The sequence below is a fragment of the Pinus tabuliformis genome, chromosome 2_1, assembly GCF_031772625.1.
Source record: "Pinus tabuliformis cultivar Carrire ecotype Pingquan chromosome 2_1, CPIR1, whole genome shotgun sequence".
In the NCBI taxonomy this organism is placed as follows: Eukaryota; Viridiplantae; Streptophyta; class Pinopsida; order Pinales; family Pinaceae; genus Pinus; species Pinus tabuliformis.
In genome coordinates, this window is record NC_142299.1 from 76,754,032 (window position 1) to 76,778,414 (window position 24,383).

The 24,383-nt window shown below is 43.4% G+C and overlaps 1 protein-coding gene across 1 annotated transcript in view; it reads right to left on the bottom strand.

The window, feature by feature from the left end:
- Positions 1-24,383, bottom strand: part of NAR1 (ferredoxin hydrogenase) — a 347,518-nt gene that overhangs the window by 228,763 nt on the left and 94,372 nt on the right. Inside the window, exon 4 of the mRNA XM_089402187.1 lies at positions 6,060-6,246. Within this exon, the coding sequence (XP_089258313.1) occupies positions 6,060-6,246 (187 nt within the window). The remainder of the gene's footprint in view (positions 1-6,059; positions 6,247-24,383) is intronic.

Sequence of the window (24,383 nt, forward strand, 5' to 3'; positions counted from 1 at the left end):
TCGAGATTGAACTATTAGGATTGATTAATGATAAGTTAAGTGATTTTCCTTCAACTATACTTGATTACCAATTGATGCAAGGTGATTTACTATTTTTCAAAAGTCATACTTGAGATGTTAGACATGGCTTTCTATTTTTAGAGAATGACTCCAGAATTGTCAGAAATGAGATTTTATTTAAGGAAATTCATCCCTGAATTGTCAATTTTCAACAGCGAAAACGAAAGTGAAGTATATTAAGCAGACAAGAAGTATTCGAGCTTACATAAATAAGTATTTGAGCTTGATGTTAGAGCATCCAAAAATGGTAGAGAAGGACAAGGTGTTCAATGTTGGGTGTGGAGCCTAATTATCTTCTTTATTCAAAGGTAGCACTGCATTGGACCCCAGTTCGAAATGCGTTGCCGCCCATAATATTTGCCCGAAGCTAAAAATAGATGTAAAATTGCCTTGTAAAATGTTGTAATATCGTAGTCAATTTAAGTCGTTCATTAGGCGGAGAACTGACGGTAGAAGTTATGTTTAATTTAGGGTTTCTTGCCCTAGAAGGCAACCCCTCACTATATATGAGGGAATTGTATTGTGTCTATGTATATCTATATTCTAAGTGAGAAAGAGAGAGGACATTGTGTGAGAGTGAAGAGGAAATTATAGCAGATCTATTGTAGGTTGTATCTCTTCAGTTTGCTGGAGAATATAAAAAGAAGGACTCGCTGTTTCCCGTGGAAGTAGCCCAAATTGGGTGAACCGCGTATATCTATGTCTCTCTTGCTTTATGCGTTTTCTGTGTTTATATTTCTGCAATACATTCTATGTGTTCCATTGGTCTGTAATATATAATTTTCTAACATTCAACTTTGTGATTGGACTCAAACCTTGGTCACACTGAAAAGGTAGAAGATTCAGACTCTTGAAGAAGCATTTGCAGCTACTGAAAAACTTCTAGACTACCATGAGGGTAAGGCAGAAGGAAAGAAGCAAGGTGACAAGGACTCTGACAAAGGGAAGGAGAAATTTTCTAAGAAAGATGGGACAAAGGCAGGCGGAAATTTGAAGGGAAAGAAGTCGTTGATGTGTTGGCTATTGGATGGAGATCACATGGCGAAGAATTGCTCGATAAGATAGGAGGATGGCACGGTGATTCAAGAAGATTTAGATAAGGAAAAGGTGATGAGTTCTCAAACGTCTCATCCTTCAGTTGGAGTTATGCAAATTTTGGGAGATGTTGTAAAGGAGGTTATCCTGAAACATGATCCGGAAAGGCATAAACTGATGTATGTTGAATCTATTATTGATGGGAAGTCGTTGTTGATCATGCTAGACATTGGAACTTCTCACAAATTCATGCGAGAAGAGGTTGCTAGGAGGTTGGGACTAAAGTTCACCCCAACCCAAGCATCAGTTAAGAAAATCAATTCCCAAGGAGCCAACGTCCTTGGAGTTGCAGAAGATGTATTGGTGAACATTGGAGAATGGCAAGGGAAGGTCTACTTCACTATCATTCACTTGGACGACTATGAAGCAGTACTTAGGATGGAATTCATGAAGAAATATGAAGCCATGTATGTGCCACCGTTGAACAGGTTTTTCATAGATGATGGACAAGAGGAATCACTAAACATTCCTACTGTTGGAGCCACGGATAGGATAATAGCAATGAGTGTGGAAGCGAAGCAACATGACGAAGAGGTTCGTGATAGGTTGGGTTGCATAGAGACCATGCTCATGGAACAAGCAAAAGTAATGGCAACATTGGCATATAGTGTTCTAGAATTGACAAATCGACTAGAGGCAATGGAGACTTATGCGTTAGACTGCAAGGTCGCTAAAGTAGAGACAATGGATGCCCAGACTTCTACTAATCATATAGAGGATGAGAACCATGATGCATACACGAGAAGGTTAGAAGAAGAAGATGTAGACCGATGGGTTGAGATGTTGGAGCAAGTGGAGGATGAGTGTGGAGATGGAAGGCCGTAAGCCTTGCCCATTCCACCATCCTTTTGAGCATGTGATGAGGATGGGCTCACTATCATCTGCTCAGGATGGTGAGACCCCTCTTTGAAGTAATAAGTAGACTGAAGATGCAGAGTGGATGAGAGATCATGAAGATTGACGACAGTTGTGATATGTTTGGATGCATGCGTTCTTGTTGAGGAGACGCTATGGTTGGATTAGCTACCCGACTAGTCGACGACACGAGAGGAACCAACACATGTTATTCTTGCAGAATTGCAATGAGTTCAGTTGCATGAATTCTGACATAGACGAAGACTTGTCCCACTGCTATGATGACGATGATGAAGGGTTGGACTTGGCAAAGAAGGTTGTTGGGTTGAGTTGTTGTCGAGGACAAAAACCATTTGAAGTGGGGGAGGATGTTAGGCCCCTGGCCTGAGCACGCCTAAGAGGTGTGCCTAAGCTGGCTTAGACGAAGAGGCAGGACCGAGGCGACATTCGAAAGATGGTAAGTATGGGTGAGGTCGCCTGCACAAAGGCAAGTACACCCAACACAAAGTAAATTGGATGAAGGGGACGCAAGATATATGGTCGTCGAGTTGGTTAGACGCATTAGAGAATAGTGGGACAGATGGATTGCGCATCCGCACGAAGGCGGGGCATCGAGCGCCCAACAAAGGACGTAATGTGTCGTGCACACAAGCTAGTCGAGTAGGAGAGTTGGAACAAAGTCAAGCAAACCGTTGGACATTGCATCAACACGATGTAGGGATGCGCATACCCATAGGTGTGCCCGCACGAAACCGGGATGCCTGGGCGCTGTATGTGGGGGTGCTTTGACATGCACGACAAGGCGACGAGCAGCGAAGGTTAAACGAGACGAGGTAAGCGACATAGCATGCAGCGCACAACGGGGCGAACACCTGTGCCTTGGGCCCGCCCACACAACGACGGGGCTCTCGAGCGCCCAAACGGGCATTGTGTGCCAGGCACATCGGCGCGCCCAAACAGCAAGGGGCGATTACACGATATGGCAAGTCAGCCCGAGACACGCAGGGGTGCCCGCACGGTGAAACGAGGGTCGGCCCAACTTGTGCAAGGGCACTTGCCCAAAACAAAGAAGTGGGCAGTGATGCATATAAATAAAGGATGGTCGCATAGTAAGAAGGCATCAAGGCAAGTTCGCACATCTCAAAGGAAAACTGCAAAAGTGAAGGGCGCACGTTGCAAAGAAAGGAAATCACTGCTAAGGCAGGTCACAAGAAGAGGAGGGCTCGCCCAAGCAAGCCGAGTTTCTATGCAGGGCTGAGTGTTGGATTTCGGAATTTGTAAGTGTACCGAATTTTGGGTTTCTGTTGGGCAAGGTGCTAACCTTTAAGGTTGGGCATGCCCAAGCTTGGGTGGGACTTGGTTATTTTGACAAGTGCATTGGGCTGGGCCAGTGACTGCCACACCTTGTAAATCTGTTGTAAAATATTTCTAAAGCCTTTAAGTTTAATAAGAAGGGGAGAAGTTGCTGTTCGGGAGTTCCCCCTCCCATTGTATATATCTGGATTATTGTTCTTGTTCATTACACATTGTTAAGTACTATTGAACTGTTTATTGCCGAAGCTTTTATATATCGCAGATTGAATGAATATAAAGATGTAAATGAACTGAACTAAGAAGTGAACTTGAATAATTGTCTAACTATTGGAAGTATTTGGCTACTGTGTTGATTCGTTTTGAAACTTAATTCCGCAAAGTCTTCTAAGCGAATTCATTAAGGCACATAGGCTAGAGGCGTAGTCCAGGAGAGAGTAGTTGAGTGCCTCGATACAAAATCTCGCCGGTGCCGCATACCCATGGTGGTGAGACCATCACTGGGGTCGTGTCACAGTCCCATACAGTAATTCTGTACAGATCCATACAGAATACAGAAAGGTTATGTACAGGAATATGGAAGTCCGTATAGCAATATCGGCAGTATCATACAGAACTGTACAGTTGTATGGACAATACTATATGGATCTGTACATACATATGAACAAGTCATCAGACGTCCATACAATCCATACAAACAGGCTGTACAATGATACAGCAGGCCATTCTGCTCTGTTCAAGGTGTTTTTGGATATCCATGCAGTGCTGTTTTGTGGACAGTGCATGGAGGTTTCCTTGCAAGTTTTCCAAAACAGTGAAGTGCTGATTTATAGGAGTAATTACCAGTATATGCCTGAAATCAATTTGTATTCTTCTACTATTTAATTTCTAGCTATTGTATGATTGATGTTATGGTCTGAAATTTAATTCAGCATTAACCAAATTCAGCAATCCACTTGTTTGATTGAGATTATAAGGACATTAGTCACTTAGAGATTGAAATTTTCACATTCCAAACAGTACCAGATCCACACAGCAGAAAAGAGGACAGTGGTGAGCAGGGCTGTGAAGTTTGACGAGGAAGGGTGATCCTCAACATCACAGCAGCTTCCATTCCTAACCAACGCCAATATCAATTGCTAAAACCCATTCTCTCCTCAAATCGATCTTTCCTTCCCTGATGATGGGCCACATTGGCTTTGTCTGAAATGTTGATAAATGAAAATGGAAGGGGCTAACCTGGAAAAGTCTGTAATGTTAACTTTTTATCAATATGAATGTCTGAACCTTATTTATCAATATCACATATGACTACATGGACCAATCCTCCCAATGGGTTGCGTCCAAAAATGGCCTTCTACACGGAGCATTGCGTGGAGATCAGGGATGGGCTCATCAGACCCCAGTACACATTCCAGCATTGGATGCATGCCCTTTGAATCCCCCTCGGGCAACTCAGAGTTAGGTCTCACAGACTCCGGGTGGAGACAGATCACCACAGCGATAGGGCAGATAGGATTTGTCAGCTCTGTCATAGAGACAGAGACACACTTCATCTTCGGATGCCCTGCTTACTACGAGATTCGAGGTCGTTTCCATTGTCTCTTCAGGTCTTCTCAAACTTTGACCAGCTTCCTCAGATATGTTGATCAGAGATGCCTTGCACTTTATCTCCAGGAGGCCTTCAGATTTCGGGCCCGTTTTCTTCAGCCCCCCACCAGATCGGACACCACGCAGAAGATCACAGACTTCTTTAGGGCGCTACCATCAACGCAGGGCACCAAAAGAACCATTGACCGACCCACAGACACTGAGACCAAATTAGTGCGGTCCCAGGGGGGCCAACCCACCAGACTGCACCAGCGCTCCAAGATTGGATCCACGCCTGGGAGGCACCCTAGAACCTCCAGGCGACAGCAGTGATAGCCAGTATGCCCACAGGACAGCGGACTTTGACAAGCTCCTCTCAGTTTTCTTCTCTCAACCTCGGATGTTAGGAGTAGGAACTGGGCAAGAGACTCCTTCCCCCCTTCTTCTTCTTCTCCTTCTCTGCTTCATCGTAGTGCTTTGTTTCGAAGCCGAGAGCTTCTAGCTTCTACATTTACATTTACTTAGATTATAGATGTATTTTCTGCTTTTTAAAAGAAATGTTAAAGGGGACCGTTTGGTCCACCAGCTTGGCATGATGTAATCATTGTAACTGACAGTCTCGTTGATCTATTATGGTCATTTGTTGGACATTAATAAAATTATCTTATCTTATCTATTTTCTAACACCTAGGAAATACAACATATGACCATTAGACTATACTACTCTTGAGTCTTATCAGATATGAAAAAATCAAATAACATGTCAGTAAATAGATATTTATTTCTTTCCAAAACAGCCAAACATTGTCAATAATGTTTCAAAGTGACATTCATGTAGCAAATAAAAAGAAACCTGTTCGATTCCAAAATTCCAATATTGCATCCACATGCAGATAGTGAAATTGAGATTGAAATGAAATATGATGAATCATCCTTTCAAACTTTTAAATATTTTATACCAAGGATCTGAATGCATATTGACCACAAAGGGTCATCTAACTCTATTAGAAAAGAGAGTATATATCAGACTTTGCACAAACTGTTTGTGCCACGTAAAAGAACTCAAAAACAGCACCATAAATTGTCCACTGACATGCTCTGATAAAAGCAAATGGTCATAATTCCACATAAATAAACAAAGGAATGACCTGGACATGCAGACGTTAACATTGGTAGGCTCGACTTCGATTGATCATTTTCACCAGAAAACTGTCCCTTGTGACACTTGACAAATTCCTCACAGGCTTCTATGAGTGATAAGTCTCTACTGCAGCTTGTATCAAAGACTGCCTTGACACCAAGGGACTTCAAAAACCCAGTAAGCTTCTTAAATACCTGAACAAGAAACCATTATTGAAAACATTACTTTCGGATCATGCTGCTTTGACGACATTACAATTAACACACGGGAACGGCAAAAAGCCATTATCCAATCAAGAAGCTGTCAGAGTACTACTAACTTTGCGCATGAAGTTAGAAATAGAAACTACAAATACTAATGAACATAGTAATGGAATCCATAGCACTTCTCAAGAAAAGAAAAGAAACTCTTGAAATTATACTTGGGCATTTAGCTGCCATGAAGTAAACTTAGACACCAATAAGCAGATATTGACTGTGGCTGGAATTTTCAGGACATATTCATAATACTTCTATTTAGACTCAAAGCTAATGGTTTAACTTCAGAGAGACCTCCCAGATAATAACTGAAAACTAATGTTAGTTTAGTGCCCTAATCAGATTTTCAAATTTAATACCACTGATTCTGCAAGAATTAATAGGGTTAAATGTTTTTACTAGGATGTAAAAACTCTGAGATGTTATTGCCTCAACCCCAGAATGATTTAAAAGAGTGTTCAAAGGATTGTGTCATTATAGACAGCTACATTGAGTCAGACTCGTAGTAAATCTCTGTACATATAATCCATGAACATGCATTAAGTCATTGGAAAGTCGCATGAAGTAACAAAACTGGTGCAGAGAAGGTCCATGTTACCTTATCACTTACAATAGCTGCCTTCATTAGTGTGAAATCCTGGAGAGAATAACATATTTCATTGAACATTTATAGATTGTCATGATCATCATTCAAGACATTCTAAGATCACAAGAACAGAACCTCTAATGAAACACCCACACGTCTCCAAATATTTTGATGCACACAGCTGGCTCTTCTCCAAGTTGCTTAAACTAGCCATATTGCTCATACCTAGAAATGCACAGAAAGAAAATATGTGAACACATTTACATGTCCAGCATTAATGATTTCCGTATATGCAGTGAACCCTACATAAGCCGCCCTGGTAGTGGGGGACACATTCCTGCTATTAGGAGAAACATTCCTAGTGTTTTGTGTTCCAGGACCATCAGTCTGGCAGGAAATGTTCCCTTCTGTCCCAGACATAGGGGACAGCTCTGGTACATCTCTTTCACATCCTTGGTGCATCATCTTTTATTGGGGATGTACAGAGAATATTCTGGAATCGTTTCCCAGTTTTGGGCAAGCCAAAATGTTTTTCCTGTTGATGATTGTAGCAATTGACAGGTACTTCTTCATTGCTTAGGTGTCAAGCATGCAGGAGTCGACCAAGTCTCCTTAGCATACTTGCTCAATTTATTGAGGAAGTTGTTTTTATAATTTAGCCCGAGTCTAACTTAGAAAAAGCACATAATTAATTATGTTGGCTATTGAATTAAAGAAACTAAGCAAAAATAAATTATTTACTTTAGTGAATTCGTTTTAATCTCAACTGTTGATCTCAAATGGGTTAGGATTTAATCCTATCCATCCATCACTTTGGAGATTAACGTCAGGGATTTAGCTCAATGAGAAATTATAAAAGCAAGATTAAATAGAGGAGAAAAACACAAGAGAGTGTGATACGCAAAGCTGAAGAGAAAGAAAGTGTTTCCACGTTTACATTAGTGCGATCACCTTTACAGGGCCTAATACAACAAGTTTTCTGTTAGGAAGCTAGTACAGCAGTGATGATGAGAATATTGCTTTTGCCAATCAGGCAAGGAAGGGCAAGGGGTGCTGAAGAATGAAACTAGTGTCAGTCTTCATAATTGTACTTGAGTCATGATGTAATATATTTGTCAAAGGAATTTTTTATTGACTTATTAAAGCATGGATTTCATGATTGGGTCAATGGTCGATAGGTCATAGCACCCATTGCGTGCTCTAGGATTTTTGGTTGAGTCAAAATCAAAGTCATTATTGTAAGAGACCCTTCTTGGGCTCCTTTAGATCAAGAAAGAAAAATTATTTTTGTATCTATCCTCCACCAAGTCAGCTTCCTCTCAAGTCGGCCTCAAACTCATCATGACAGCCATCTTCAACAGTGTACAAGTCGGCCTCTTCATCAATTGACAAGTATTGGATGCTCCAACTACTATATAAAGGAATGAATTCGACTTTTTAAGGGACATATGACACACACATCTGCAATTCGACTTAGTAAAGAAGTATGCGAAAATCTGAAGAAGGAAAGTTTGGGCAAGCGAAGTCTGTCATGGGAAACCGAATTTGTGATGCTACTCATATGGTCTTGAGACTGGATGAAGGGAGCCGAAATAAAGAAGCAGAGAAGAAGAAGACAAATAACTACATGTGCTGAGGGCTGACTTGGTGGAAGGAGTAAGTCTATGTCTTTGGTCAAAGGTCAGGTATGTCTCATCTTGAATTGAATCTACAGTAGGAAGAGTTTGTGACTGGGTTTTCCCCTTATAGGGGTTTTGCCCTGGCTGAGCACCTATATCTTGTGTTCTGTGTTTTTGGCAATTATCTTGATGATAATAATAACAATAAATAAGTAGAAGAAATAATTAATCACAAGAAATTGTCAAGTAATAGAGAAATCAAATTAATAAGAAACCCTAACATGTTGCCCTAGATTTCTCAACATGGTTTCAGAGCAAGGTCAGTAAAATAAAGGCAGCTAGAAGATCACTTCTGTAGGCCAAGCTATCTAGAAGGAAAATCGAATTGATATTAGTACATTTTTGGGCATGTTTGTGAAACTTTACCTCTGCAACTAAGCCACAGACCTGAGTGATTAGGGCTGCAGGACAGTACTTGGAAGCCATAACAAGAGAAGAGCTGAATATTATTTCAGAAAGCCGATCACCTAGACAACTAGCCTAGACGAGACCGAGAATATTATGAGAAGGATCGAAGTACTGTGTATAAAATTTGGGGTCTAGATCTACCACAGAGATCCGAATTATAAGGTTCTGTGTTAAATCTAAAAGGGTAATCGGTCTACAAGATTGAAGTGTTTTGTATAACCAATGAAAAGTTCACTTTTTGAAAGAACTAAAGACCAAGTTGTATAGAGGCATCTGTAAGATCAATAGAAGGCCTGATGAGAAGTTACAACCATGACCTATATACATTTAGAGAAGGGTATAGCTCCATAAGTCTAAGATCTGAAGAAACATGTGTATACACATATTTGGAAACCGAGACCTGTTGTGCAAGGCATTTCTAGGCCTATCTTGAGCCATCTACTACAGTAGTGCAGAATCTAATTAAAGAAGGAGCCAAAAACTGAATTCCTGAAGTATTGTTTTAAGTCTTAAAAGGAATCCATCATCTGTGTATATAAAATTTGAGCCCTAACAGTATAAAGAAGCCGACCACATTACAGCAACAAAGAATCTTTTATGAGGATAAATAAAATCTCTATCATAGGTTTACAACAGTGCTGTGTAAAGCCCTAATCAAAGGGATCATAATCAGAAATCTACATCATTCTGTAGCAGCAGCTTCATCATATCCTAACCAGAAGTCGAGACGAACAATCGTTTGAAAAAGGGTATTCCTATTTAGAAAATCGTGGTAGAAGCAGTCCATCACATTAAGGAAAGCATCTTGAAGATCTTATCTAAGTCAAGTAAGTTTTGTTTTTTTTCTTTATAACTGTTACCCACCATTTTGTAGGTGATATCCCTAGGAAAAAATTTCTCCAAGGTGGTCCTCAGCCAGTAGACAGCAGCCCCTTGCAGCCGCCAACTAGCTCATTGTGCCATTTCTCCCCCACCTGAGTCAGCCATGTGGTCTCTCACCCATCTGCCATGATCGTATGTTTGGAGGTGGGCCTCCCGAACCTAAAGGTATGCCTTGTCATTTGGTAATTGAGTATTGTAGTTTGTTTATCATGGACACTTCTAGGCATGGATTAATGGGGGGATTCGGCAGAAAGAACGGGCTAGGTTTGTGCTCTTGTCCCCTAGTCCCCTTTTGGATGTTAACTTTGGATTCTAGTCTTATGGGATCTCTTTTACTGACCATTTGGCTTTAGGGATGGTATTTCACGGGAAATGATTTTGGTTCCGTGGTCCCGCTTCCTCATCCGCATATATTACCCTCTTTCCACTCATTATTACCCCATTCATCATTTTTCCCACTTGGGTCCACACAGGGCTAGTCCTCCCCTTCCCCTTGCGCACACCTTGGGTCAGACTTGGAATGATGCCCCGGAAGTTGATGCAGCTAAAAAGAAAAGTAAAAGCATAATTGGCCACGTTCAACAGGAAAATGTACCACAAAATGCAAAAGGTGGTCGGGACAAACACATTTAGCATGTGGGCAAATGCCAATACATGAGCTCTACTCCATCATCATGTCCATCACCCTAGTTCCTATAGGTTCTATGAGCCTCCTTCATCATATAGGAACCCATGATTGTCCCAACCCCTGGTGGGCAATGAACCGCCCTACCTTAAAAGGGGGTATCCACTGTTATATCTCACACATCATGCTCTTACCCCTTGAGCCCTGAGCAGTTAATCAAAGAAAAATCATAAAAAGGCAAAAGGCATATAAAGAAGGGTGGAAAAATCAAGGTCGGAGCACCTCATGTACCACGATTGCTCCCTCCTATACATTATATACCCAAGTGTGGACTTCCCTTTTATTAGCTACCCTTGTACCCCAACATGTGGCCCAGAGTTGCCCCTTCTCATCCCCTACTGCATTCACCTCTCTGTCACATACCACCACCTTTTAAAGGTGTACCTTGAACCTATTACCCCCTTTAAAAGTAGAAACCACCTAATAGGATACTTGGCTAACCCCATTTGGAGCTTGGAGGCATTAGCACATGCCAAAGCCCATTATGGAAAGGCAAGCCATTATGAAGTCCCCACCTGTGATCCATGGTTGGTAAGTTCTTTTACTCAATTTCTCTAATGACTTGTTGTACTGGAAGGCTAGAGAATGCATTGGATCTTATGCAAGATTGCAAATGGTCTCCATCTCGGGTTTGGTCTCCCTATACAGGGTCCTAACCCTCTAGAGGGCTACACTGGCACATGTAGGGTGTGCATTGAGAGCCATGGGCCTCCACAGCAATAGACAGCACTCCATGGATGCCTGAGGATGTTCAGAGATTGCTCGAGATTCACCTATTGGACAAGGAAGATGCACCTGGTTCACCTTTGCCCAGCCAGCTCCACAGATGTACCATGCACTTGGCAGTTGACCCAAGATTTGTAAGATCATGTAGCATCACCTACAACACCATCATTAGATCCCTTACAGACGATCTACAGGCCTCTTCAACTCATTTGGAGACCCATGAGGTTATTATTATGCCCCCACACCCATTGGGAGCACCACAGGTTTATTGTTTGGAGAACAAGGGGCCAACCCCTTGTCCATCCTTTTTGAGGGTCATATTCTTCTTTATGGCACCTATGGATCTCATTAGGCCTCTTGGAGGGCCCTACGACATGTATTATTTATTATTTGACCTCTTAAGAGGCTTATTATTTCATTTGTGAGCTAGTTTGGTGGGCTTGTCACCAAAAGTTAGGTTATTAGCACATTATTTTATTTTTGGGGCTTATGTAGGCCTAGGAGACTAATTTGAACTCCTCATTAGTGTATAAATACAAGTGATAATTGGATCTCTTTTCTCTCTTGAGAATTTCGCACTTTTTCTTGGAGGATGAATTGGAGCTTTATAGATGAATTTTGATGTCTGGATTTGGTTTATCTTATCTTGGAGCTTCTCTATTGTCAAATTTTGGTTGGTTGGATATGTTCTATTACATGTACATACATGTTTTCAATGCTATTCTTATTTTACTCTGTCATATACATTGGATTAGGAATTTTGTTATTTTTAGGGCTAATTATTACATACATTCACTGCTTAAAATGTGGAATTTTGTCTCTATATAGCATCTCTCAATGTATGGGCCATGTAATTTTGAATGAAAATTCCTAGGGATAATTACATCAACGAATTCATCTTGATAAGCCATCACCTTTTGCAAGTCAAAGTATAAAGTTGTAAGAATGCTTCCCTTTGATCAACTCCATACCCTTGACCTAATTTTGGGTCTTGGCCCTTTGTGGTCCCGAAACTTGTTGACTCCAATTCCACAAAGATCACGTAGAAGCCAAACCTCTAGAGTCTAGGGGCTTCCTTGATAAGATATACTATCAAACCCTAACCTCAAAGACCCTCTTCATCCTTCCTATAGAGCTTATCACCTTGCTTCCCGAGCAAGCGAACCATACAATTGCGACTCTCTTGTGAATAGGCCTTCGGAATCACTCCTTATCCTTTCATTGACCTACTCATCTTGTGATTCCCTTTATACTAGGTCTCCTCCCATCGGTGAAAGTTCGTAAAGAGCAGGGAGCCTTAGCTAAGGTGACAGTGGGTTATCGCTCCATTGTTGCCCTTTACCTAGTAGTTGCCCTTTTACGGTCCCCTCCTAGGACCCCTACCAATTTGGCGGTAACAGGGTAAATGGTTGGAGATTCTTGTTGGCCTTGACTTGAGGAAACCCTTTGGATGAGCTAGTTGTTACCCTAAGGAACAATATAAATATGAAAGAGGAGGAGCCTCATTCCTCATCCACCATTGCACTTCTTTCTCTCATGCAATACACTGAGCATAGAAGCCAAGTTCTTTGAAATAGCTGCAGCTCCAAGAGACATAGCGAAGGAGGGATCAAATCTTGTATGTGTGTTCTCTCATGACTGTTTGGGTCAAGTTTGAACAGGGATCAGGAAGTGAAGGCAAGGCAGATTTGGGCGTGAGTAGAAGGGCATTAGCCCGAGGTCTAGAGGGTTGGTTCTAAGAAGGAGGATTTTCACAACTGGAAGGGTCGAGACAGTTTGTATGAATGCAAGTTGAAGGAAGGGCTTGTTTTGGATGCCAAGTTGCCTAATAGCCCTCCCCAAACAAGGTTGCAACTATTTGTGACATTTGCGTAGGAGGAGGGTTTCTTTTCTAGGGTTTTATGTTGTATGTTGCAAGTATAATGATGCCCTAGACAGGGTCGAAAAGTGTAGGCTCAGATCTGAAGTAAAGAGGTCAGTGCAGGACGTCTTCAAGGAGAGAAAAGTGCAAGCGTGGAGGTCCCGATTTGAACAGTTGGATTGGGCATCTTGTGGCTGATTGGAGGGCAGCAAGTAGGTGTCCAAAGGGTGCTCTAGGTGCAAACCTGAGGATATTAGGTCTCCTAGGAATGGCAGAGGTTTGGACGTCAAGGGTTGACTCCTTGAAGGATAAAAGAAGGCATCCAAGTGAACCAGTCATTGAGCCCATTTTTTTTTAAAACAAGGACATCTTGCAATGATAGCGGGCAGCCCTCCATGCCCTAAGTTTGTCTTCATTGGAGCAACACAGGAAGGCAATAGTGGGAAGAAGTCTCAAAGGGTTGCATTCTTGAAGGACTAAGGAGCGGCAGTGTGCAACTAAGGAGGTGTTCACAAACAAAGTTGTCAACGACTCACAAGAAGTACCTATGTGTTGATTCGTTGATGGACTAATGATCAGCTAGAGGGCAGATTGGAGTTGTGTTCAATGACCTAAAGGACATGGATCATTGATAGAGGCAGATTGGTGTTGCTATAGATTGGGAGCAAAAGGATCGGCAGATGTGTTCAGGACATGTGGATTGAAAGGGTTGTGTGTGGCCACCATCAACAAGTAGGTCAAGTGTTATCTTTGTTCAGGGTACATTGGTTGTCGAAGGACTGACACCAAACCCTAGTTTGTATTCTTGTAGCAATGATTGTATGAGGGCCATGATCCCTCGCACTGGAACCCTAGACTGTTGTATTATAGATTGATAATATAACGCGGTTGGGTTGTTGAAAAATTATAAAAGTTGTCTATTGTGCACATGTTGTTTTATTGTTGTATTTATTTTGTTGTGCAAAGTAGTTTGTTGTGGCTTTGATCTGAAAATGGGGCTCTTAGGCTTCTTGTCTAACTTACAAGAACCTCTCCCACTTCCAAAGCTTTAAATTTTCTGAAAAGACTTAATGATTAACCAATGCGGAATTAAGAAATGCTTGAAAATATAGGTGTATGCTTGTATTTGTTTTTGACTATTGAGTGCTTATCTTCATTTGCTTATGCTAATGCGAAACACAAATAATAGTAAATAAAGCAGCAATTCAACAAACCCATAAGACAACAATATAATATGGAGTTCACCCTAATATCTTAGGCTACGTCTCCTTGAGCTCGAATCAACTCGATTAGGCTCTCTGGGATTATGGCTTCAATTCTTTTACAAGTGCTACACTTAACTCCATTGGTTTACAGCTAAACCAATGGGCTTAGAATGCCCTCTTACCCCTGGTTGTCCTTGTTCTGCAAACAAGTCTAGGCTTCTTTGGACTAGACTCCTTTAGTCAGTGCTCTAAGCTTCTCGAGCTTCTGGCTTCTCTGACTCCCTCAGAATTCTGCATTTGTCTCTAGAACTCCTTCTCCTGTCTTTGACACACCTCAGACAACCAGCCACAGCTCGATCATTCGATCTCCTACTGTGCTGCAACTTCACTGCAACCTCGTGGCTCTTTAGAAGTCTATTAGAGCTCTCTGGCTCTGCGGCTCTACCTCCAACCTCTGGTGGCTCTGCCTATTACAGTGAGCTCAATTTGAGTCTCACACAACAGATACAATCAGTAGGACTGTACTTGGATCCCCCAAGTCTCACTGTAGTACACAGACTCTCTGACTCTCTCTGTTTCTGTCTTAACCCTGGCTCACTTGCTGCTTTTGCTTGTTCAGGTCAGCTCAGCTCTAGATTCTCTGCTTCCATGTCTGCTTATTGCTTCTTGGGCTGCTCTCTCTCCTCTTTGTGGCTTTAAAGCCAATCTACTTCCTAACTGTTCTTTTCCGCTTCTCGGCTTTCTGGTTCCTTGCCTCTATCCATTCGAATCCCTTCTTTCAGCGGTTACAGTAACTGCATAACGCCTTATAGGGAGGTGGCCACCTATTCCTTTAACGGATGAGCATGTCAGGTTCACCGGAAACACTCGATCATTTGAAACGGCCGTTATTTCCGTTTACTCCAAGAATGCCCGTGAAACACGAATCTCTGCCAACTCATCATCCACGTCGAACTTCAAAATCCCGCACAATCTGCTTTATAACTTCGTCAAATCCGGTCATCCATCGGGTCGCATCTCCGTCGTTGATCTAGACCCTCCAAATCCTACGGTCATCACACATATTGGGTGGATAACTTGCTCGACGTTTACCCGTTCAATGTGAGTGGTTTTCTCTCTCTTCCGTCGGACGTGTGTCTCCCGCAGTGTGGCATCGGGCGGGACTCGGTCTAAACCGCTTACCGCTCGAAGCCCTTCCAATATCCTACCGGTTTCTATGGAATCCCGCCTTGGACGGAACCGAAACACTTTTCGCTGCATTTCATGATTTTTGGGGTCCGGGCGCATGTGGCTCTCCTTCTTCGAGGGGTTTGCCCTGCGATATGCGATTAGCGACTTGGCTCTGGGTCCGAGCGCATGTGGCTCTCCTTCTTCGAGGGGTTTGTCGCTACTTGTATAAAAGATTCCTCCCCCGTTGACTCAAACCATCGCTGACTTTGCTAATTCGCGACAGCGCGCGTTACCATGGTCAGCTGCTCTGCGTGCTTGGTCGACGGCCCTCGTTGATCCACGCTAATCGCAGTTAGCAACTGTCATGAGGATTCCTCTGATAAGCTTGATCTTCACAAGATTTTTAATCTTTGGCATAAATTATAGAGAGTTCATGAAGACTTAGAGAGTTTCAAGATCCATTTTGGATTAGGTTTTTGAGTTGGTTGTGTTAGAGATTCTAAGACCCTAACCTAGATTCTCCAGTGTCGTGGAAAAACAACATGATACCAGAGCTACTTTGAAAGGCTAGTGAATCAGAGTGTACACAGCAAAGTGGCTCAAAGGGCGTTGAGATTGTCTACATCATGGAGCAGAGGATTCACTTGAAGACATGGAGATGTGGTCTTCAGTGGCTTGGCAGCGAGATAGGTTGGGAGTTTTGGTGGAATGGTGGTGAACCTGGTGAACAAGTTTGTTGTAGGGCAGGTTGTTAATCATGGACTTCCTATGACTTGTCATAGATTATTGCGACATGGACGATATTGGCATGATCGAGATTGCTTCATGTGATGGACAGGATGTTGGCAAGCTAGTTTCTTCTTTGGGTAGTGATGTTGCACATCTGAGATTGGAGGCATGTGCACAAGTTGTGTTTCATCCAAGAGGATTGAGTGTTTGCAGGACTGGGTTGCGATGATGACGGCCCATGTTCAACTGCAACTCGGACAGACCTTGTAGGACACAAGATCAGTAGAGAGTTGAGTCAATGAAGATCGTGTAGACTCAGAGGGAGTCTAGCTTCAGAGGGAGCAGCCCTATGGAAGTGTTGAGATCTTCATGTTCAGATGAGATGAGGCAGAGGCACTACCAACATACCGTGGTTCATTTTACAGAGTATGTTGCAGTGGTGGACGCCAGATGGGCCAGTGTTGTCGATGATGAGTTATGTCCTCGTGTTGGAAGTACCTCCTTCGCTAAGAGGGAGTGTTGAGATTGGTAGCTTGGGAGGTAATCCAAACCTTAGGGTACAAGGTAGTGAAGGAATTGGCACCACAAAAAGGTTTTGTGGGCTAAGTACCCAAGGTGGCAATTTTGCACCCAAAGGAGTGGGCCCAAAACCAAGGAGAGTTTTGATGACTTAGCACTTGGAGTTGATAGAGCACCCTTAGAGGAGCAAAGGGTTGCTTCAAGCACCAAGAGAGCCCTTTGTCATTATGGAGAAAATAATTTTTATGTGTTTCATGTGGACTAAATGGTTGGAGAATCAAGTCGGCCTTAACTTGAGGAAACCCTTTGGATGGGTTAGTCATTACCTTAACGAAGCATATAAATATGAAAGAGGAGGAGCCTCAATCCTCATCTACCATCGCACTTCTTTCTCTCATGCGACAGACTAAGCATAGAGGTTGAGTTCTCTGAAATAGCCGCAGCTACAAGAGACCTAGCGAAGGAGGGATAAGATCTTGTATTTGTGTGTTCTCTCAGGATTGTTTGGGCCGAGTTTGAGAAAGGATAAGGCATCAAAAAGGAGGGAGATCTACGCGTCAGTTGAAGGGCACTACGCCGAGGTCAAGATGGTTGGTTCTAAGCAGAAAGACGATCCTCACAGCCAGAAGGGTCAAGACTTTTTGTGTGAATGCAGGCTGACCCTGTTTTGGCCAAAAACAAGGCCGCAACTCTTTGTGACATTTACGCAAGAGGGTTTTTTGTTGTATGTCGTAGGTACAATGATGCCCTAGACAGGGCTGAAAAGTGAAAGCTGAGATTTGATGTAAAGAGGTCAATGCAGGTGTGGAGTTCCCGATTTGGACATTTGGATTCGACATCTTATGGTTGATTGGAGAGTAGCAAGTAGGTGTCCAAAGGGTGCCCTAAGTGCAGACCTAAGAAGTACATTAGGTCTACTAAGAGTGGCAGAGGTTTGAAGGTCCAGGGTTACTCCTTGAAAAATAAAAGAAGGCAGCCATGTAGACCAGTGTTTGAGCCCAAGTTTGCTGAAGAGAAGGACATCTTGCAGTGATAGAGGGCAACCCTCCATGCCCTAAGTTTGTCTTCATTGGAGCAGCGCAAGAAGGCAATAATGGGAAGAAGCCCCAAAGGGTTGCATTCTTAAGGATACTAAGGAGCAGCAGTGGGCAGCTAAGGATTTGTTCACAAACAAAGTTGTGAACAACTCACAAGAAGACCTTATGTGTCGATTCGTTGATGGACTAATGATCAGCTAAAGGGCAGATTGGAGTTGTGTTCAGTGACCTAAAGGACATGGATCATTGATATAGGCAAACTGGTGTTGTTGCGGACTCGGTGTAAAATTTTCTGTTTTCCCACCCCGGTTTTCAGTTTCACCTTATTTCTCCCATGTAGTTAAATGCCCATTCCCATAGCCATACATTTAACAGACTGAAAAAATAAATATTGCTGAAAACACAAATTCTGGAAATTTTTCAGAATGCTGGAAATTGCAGAAATAAAAATCAGCAATTAAAAACAGCCATTAAAACACATTAAAACACTGATATTTTTGGTCAACTTGACCCTGGAAAAACCCCCTACAACTCTTGGGGAAAACCAGTTGTGAGCTCTTCTTTATTTCTGGAAAATGCCTTTTTACAGAGAAAATTTTCAGCAAATAAATTTCAGCAAAAACAGAAATTTCCAGCAAGCAAAACTTATCTGTTTTCAGCCCAACAGACAATCTGAAAAGTTTTGTACGAGCTGTACGGACCGTACGGACTTGTACGGACAAACCTCGAAAAATGTGCAGAAAATCGCCTCCTCGATATTCGTGCTGAAAATTAATTTTTCCACTGTTTTGCTCACAAAAACTGCCTTTTTCTGCTTGTTCTTTATGCTGTTCGGATTTGCTGAAGTGCTGCCTGTATGTGTGCCAAACTGCTGCCTCTTTCTCCTCCTTGTCCAGAAATCTCCCTTGCTTTCTTGCTCTCCTTCTCCCAATCTGCTCATGAAAGAATGGATGATCTTTTCCTCCTTTTCCTCCCTTAACCCAACCCTAAATGACTTTTGGGTGATCCCTAAATCCAATGGCTGAAATAGATTTAGATCAATGGCTGAGATTAAATGCTCATTTAAATCTCACTTTCTATTTTTTAATTCACCCCACTTTAATAAAGACCCACTAAGTCATTTATTTCCAAAGTCACTTTTCCTTTCTAATTTTTCATTGACTTTATAAAAGTCACTTTAAAATTAGACTTAGTAACTTTATCACTTAAAGTCACTTTCAAATTAGATTTAACTTTATAAAAATTATAAAGTTACTTTAGGAGAAAAATTAAATTCTTTTGGACACTTTTCCCTAGGCCAAAGATCAAAGCCTTAGGGAACCACCTGTTCTCCGGTACCAAATTTCAACACTCCCTCTTACCGAGGAAGGTGTTCCTCACCACACCCATCTTGTCTCTGAAGTAGACATGCTTGCCCCGTGGTAAGGCTTTGGTAAGAATATCTGCAACCTGCTCATCAGTGGAAATATACTCAAGCTTCACAGCTCCCTTCTGAACATAGTCTCTGATGAAATGATATCTGATCCCGATATGCTTTGACCTATCATGAAATACTGGATTCTCCGTGAGTTTAATGCAACTCTGATTATCACAGTAAATCACTGAAGGTCTCAACCGCTGACCAAATAAGCCAAACAACATCTTGCGAAGCCAGATGGCCTCACAACTAGCTAGACTGGCTGCCATATACTCTGCTTCCGCTGAACTTAGTGCTACTGACTGCTGCTTCCGGCTGAACCATGACACTACTGCTGAACCCAACCCAAAACAACACCCTGAAGTGCTCTTCCTATCAGAAGCACAACCTGCCCAATCAGAATCAGTGTATCCTGCCAATCTCACTCCATCTCCCTGCCTGTAGTCCAGACCATAATCCACTGTCCCCTGCAAGTACCGCAAAATGTGTTTTGCAGCCACCCAGTGAACCTTCCTAGGCTCACACATAAACTGACTCATCGTGTTGACTGCAAAACAGATATCTGGTCTAGTGTTGACCAAATACATCAAGGAACCAATCAGCTGCCTGTACAATGTGGGATCCACCAACTCGGAATCCGAAGCATGAAGCTTCTTCCAGTTGGTGATCATCGGTGTCGACATGGGTCTACAATCCTCCATGTGGAATCTGCTAAGGATGTCCACAATATACTTCCCCTGCCCCAGGAAGAAATGCCCCTCCTCCTGCCACACCTCCAAACCCAAAAAGTAATGCATCAAGCCAATGTCCTTCATCTCAAACTCCGCCGCAAGATCTCTCTTGCAGTGCTTTATGAGTCTCTCTGCACCTGTAATGATCAAGTCATCCACATATAGCACCAGAATGAGAGGCTCCTCACCAATCACAATAAAGTAAAGGTTCGGATCTGCCTCACTCTTTGTGAAACCCATCCCCTGCAAGTATGCATCTATCCTGGAGTACCAAGCTCTGGGAGCTTGCTTCGGGCCATAAAGGGTCTTCTTCAATCTGCACACATGGGACTCCTTCCCATGCACCTCAAAGCCCTGTGGCTGCTCAATGTACACCTCCTCCTGTATGAAGCCACTGAGAAATGCGGTCTTCACATCCATCTGGTGGATCTTCCAACCCATCTCTGCTGCTATCGATATAATGGTGCGGATCGAAGTATATCGAGCCACGGGAGCGAAGGTCTCCTCATAATCAACTCCCTCTACCTGGGAGAACCCTCTAGCCACAAACCTCGCTTTGAATTTCTCAATGCTGCCATCTGCAGCATGCTTTACCTTGTAAAGCCATCTGGAAGTAACCACGGATTTGCCCTCAGGCCTCGGCACCACCTCCCAAACATCATTCTTCATGATAGAAGAATACTCCTCATGCATGGCCTCTCTCCAGACCTGCTGGCTAGCTGCCTCCTCATAGCTAGAAGGCTCAGAGTCAAGGATGCTGGTAACCATCGCCATATAACTACAAAACCTCTCAAGTGGTCTACTCTCTCTGACCGGCCTCTTCGGCTCAGCAACAGATGTGGCATCTCTCAAGGTGTCCTGAAGCCACTTGGGCTTCCTCTTCCCTGAGCATGCTTCTCCCATAGGAGAATGAAACTCCTCCTCCTCATCACCATCAGTAGCCTGAACTCCTGACTGTCTGTCTGTTGTCCTCCTGCCTGCACCTGAACCTGTAGAAGTTGAGGTACCGTGTGAACTGTCCATCAGTGGACTCCCTAGTGATCTGCTCTGTGAACTGCTCTGCATGCTGCCCGGAGCACCACCCCTCTGGCTCGGCGAGCCACTGCTCACTGATGGACCTGACATCCTCATAGATGTATCTCCGGATCCTCCTGATCCCTGCCCACTGGATCCCTGCGACTGACTCAACTGCTGCTGAGGGTCTGGCTGATCCAGATACTCTAACTCCCATGACCTCCTAAAGGCCCTGTCCTCCTCGAACTTCACATCCCGTCTGACAACAACTCTCCTCTGTGCAGGAATGTAAATTCGAAAGGCCTTTGAGGTCTCACTGTAGCCCACAAAGATACCCTTCTCTACGGTGGGCTCTAGTTTGGTCCTCTTCTCCTTGGGTATATAGGAGTATGTAATGCATCCAAAGATATGAAGATGACCAAGATCAGGCTTCTTCCCAGAGAAAGCCTCCTCCGGAGTCATGTGCCCCAAGGCACGATGCGGACTCCTGTTCTGCAAGTAAACAGCTGTGTTGCAGGCCTCTGCCCACAAGAACAATGGCAACCCCTGATCATGTAACATGGCTTTGGCAGCCCCTATGATGGATTTGTTCTTCCTCTCCGCAACCCCGTTCTGCTGGGGGTTGTAAGGAACAGTGAACTCCCTCCTAATGCCTGCCTCCGCACAATAGTCAACAAACTCTCCAAGGGTGTACTCTCCTCCATTGTCCGACCTCAGGGACTTGATTTTTCGACGTGTCTGAGTCTCCACAAGAGCTCTGAACTCCTGAAACCGCTTGAAGACCTCACTCTTGGTCTTCAAGAAATAAATCCAGGTCCTCCTGGAGTGATCATCAATGAATAAAACATAATACTCATATCCACTCAAGAAAACATGAGACATCCGACCGCTCACATCGGAATGAATCAAATCAAGTATCCCCGTCGCTCTGCTGTCACTGCTGGGAAAAGGGGATTTGGCAAACTTGCCCATCGCGCAACCTCTGCAAGTATCAAAGTGATCAGTACTGAAATCTGGCACACCTATAGTGATCTCCCGCAATGTTCTCAAGGCTCCATGATACATGTGTCCCATCCTGCGGTGCCAAATCTCACACAGCTCAGAACTGCTAGCTCTGTTGTCGGTACTATTGCTCAATGCCAAAAGGGGCTGGAATGCAAACTTGTACACCTTTGCATGGCGTACACCTATCACTCTAGCTGAATCAGCTGGAGTGCCCCTGGGATACATCAACACCTGTCCTCCCCTGAACAGTACCTCATATCCTCTGTCCTCCAAAGCTGAGACGGATATGAGGTTCTTCCTCATCCCTGGCACATAAAGAACATCTGACACTTTCAAGGGAGGTCTGGACTCCCTCTGAAATGTCAGTGTACCCACCCCGACTGCTCTAACAACTCTGTCATCACCGAGTACTACCTCAATATCAGTGCCACTCTCTGAAAGCTCTGAGAAGTACTCCCGGACTCCTGTCATGTGACGTGAAGCCCCACTGTCCACATACCAGATACCTGTAGATGCTCCGCTAATCGAGGGAAAAGCATGCTCCCTCTGAACCTGTGTGGCAGGTGATCCTGCACTAGAGGACTCACATGTAGTGAACGCAAACTCCCGGTCAAAACGACCTGCAAAGTCCTCAATCTCAACTGAAGCTGCCACATCCTGGTTCTTCCCCTTCTTCTTCTTCTTCTCCGGACACACAACTGCATAGTGTCCCATCTTCTGACAATTCCAACACTTCACTTTGGAATAGTCCTTCTGTGAGTTACCATGTTTACCTTTACCTTTGCCTTTGCCTCCACCACCGCTTGTGGAAGCCTGCTTCTTCCCTTTGCCTTTCTTGCCTCCTGCCACTAGTGCTACGTCCTCATCCTGCTCAACTGGCTTGGCTGCCCCAAGCTGTCCTTTCCTGATCTCTGTCTGAATACAATCATCCCAAAACCTCTCCCATGTGGGAAGGGTCTCACGTGCACAAACCCCATCAGCAAAGTTCAACCATGAACGGGGGAGGCCATTCACTGCAATACGCACCAACTCAGTGGATGGAATGGCCTCTCCAATCGCTGCCAACTCATCTCTCACATTGGTAATCTTTGTGAGATATCCAGCTGCACTATCATTCCCCATCTTCATGTTCTTCAGCTTCTCCTTCAAGACCATCTTCCGGTTCTCATTGGTACTCTCGTAGAGATTGGACAATGCTGTCCACATCTCATGGGCATTGCTCTTTCCTCTCACATGAGGAATGCAATGGTCTTTGATTCCGTCTAGAATCAGCCTCTTACCCTTGTTGTTCTTTCTATTATAAGCTGCCAACTGAGTAGCATCAGTAGGCACAACAACAGGGTGTTGTGTTGTATGCACCATGATATCCCAGACTTCTGCCTCCTCAAAGATACTCTGCATTCTCTCCTTCCAAACGCTGTAATTTGTATGCCCATCCAACCTATCCTCCACCCTCAATCCCAATGACATCTCGCTGTCCTAAAACTGAAAAATAGCACTGCTGTGGTAAAGATAAAACTGCTGTTTATGAAAAATCAGCTTGCTGGAATTTTCTGAGTGAAAAAATCAGCAGCTGTATTTTTTCCTTTTGCTGTCCCAAACTGCCCTTCAGCACTCAAGCTCTGATACCATGTAAAATTTTCTGTTTTCCCACCCCGGTTTTCAGTTTCACCTTATTTCTCCCATGTAGTTAAATGCCCATTCCCATAGCCATACATTTAACAGACTGAAAAAATAAATATTGCTGAAAACACAAATTCTGGAAATTTTTCAGAGTGCTGGAAATTGCAGAAATAAAAATCAGCAATTAAAAACAGCCATTAAAACACTGATATTTTTGGTCAGCTTGACCCTGGAAAAACCCCCTACAACTCTTGGGGAAAACCAGTTGAGAGCTCTTCTTTATTTCTGGAAAATGCCTTTTTACAGAGAAAATTTTCAGCAAATAAATTTCAGCAAAAACAGAAATTTCCAGCAAGCAAAACTTATCTGTTTTCAGCCCAACAGACAATTTGAAAAGTGTTGTACGAGCTGTACGGACCGTACGGACTGTACGGACGTACGAACCGTACGGACTGTACGGACAGCCGTACGGAATTGTACGGGCAGACCTCGAAAAATGTGCTGAAAATCGCCTCCTCGATATTCGTGCTGAAAATTAATTTTTCCACTGTTTTGCTCACAAAAACTGCCTTTTTCTGCTTGTTCTTTATGCTGTTCGGATTTGCTGAAGTGCTGCCTGTATGTGTGCCAAACTGCTGCCTCTTTCTCCTCCTTGTCCAGAAATCTCCCTTGCTTTCTTACTCTCCTTCTCCCAATCTGCTCATGAAAGAATGGATGATCTTTTCCTCCTTTTCCTCCCTTAACCCAACCCTAAATGACTTTTGGGTGATCCCTAAATCCAATGGCTGAAATAGATT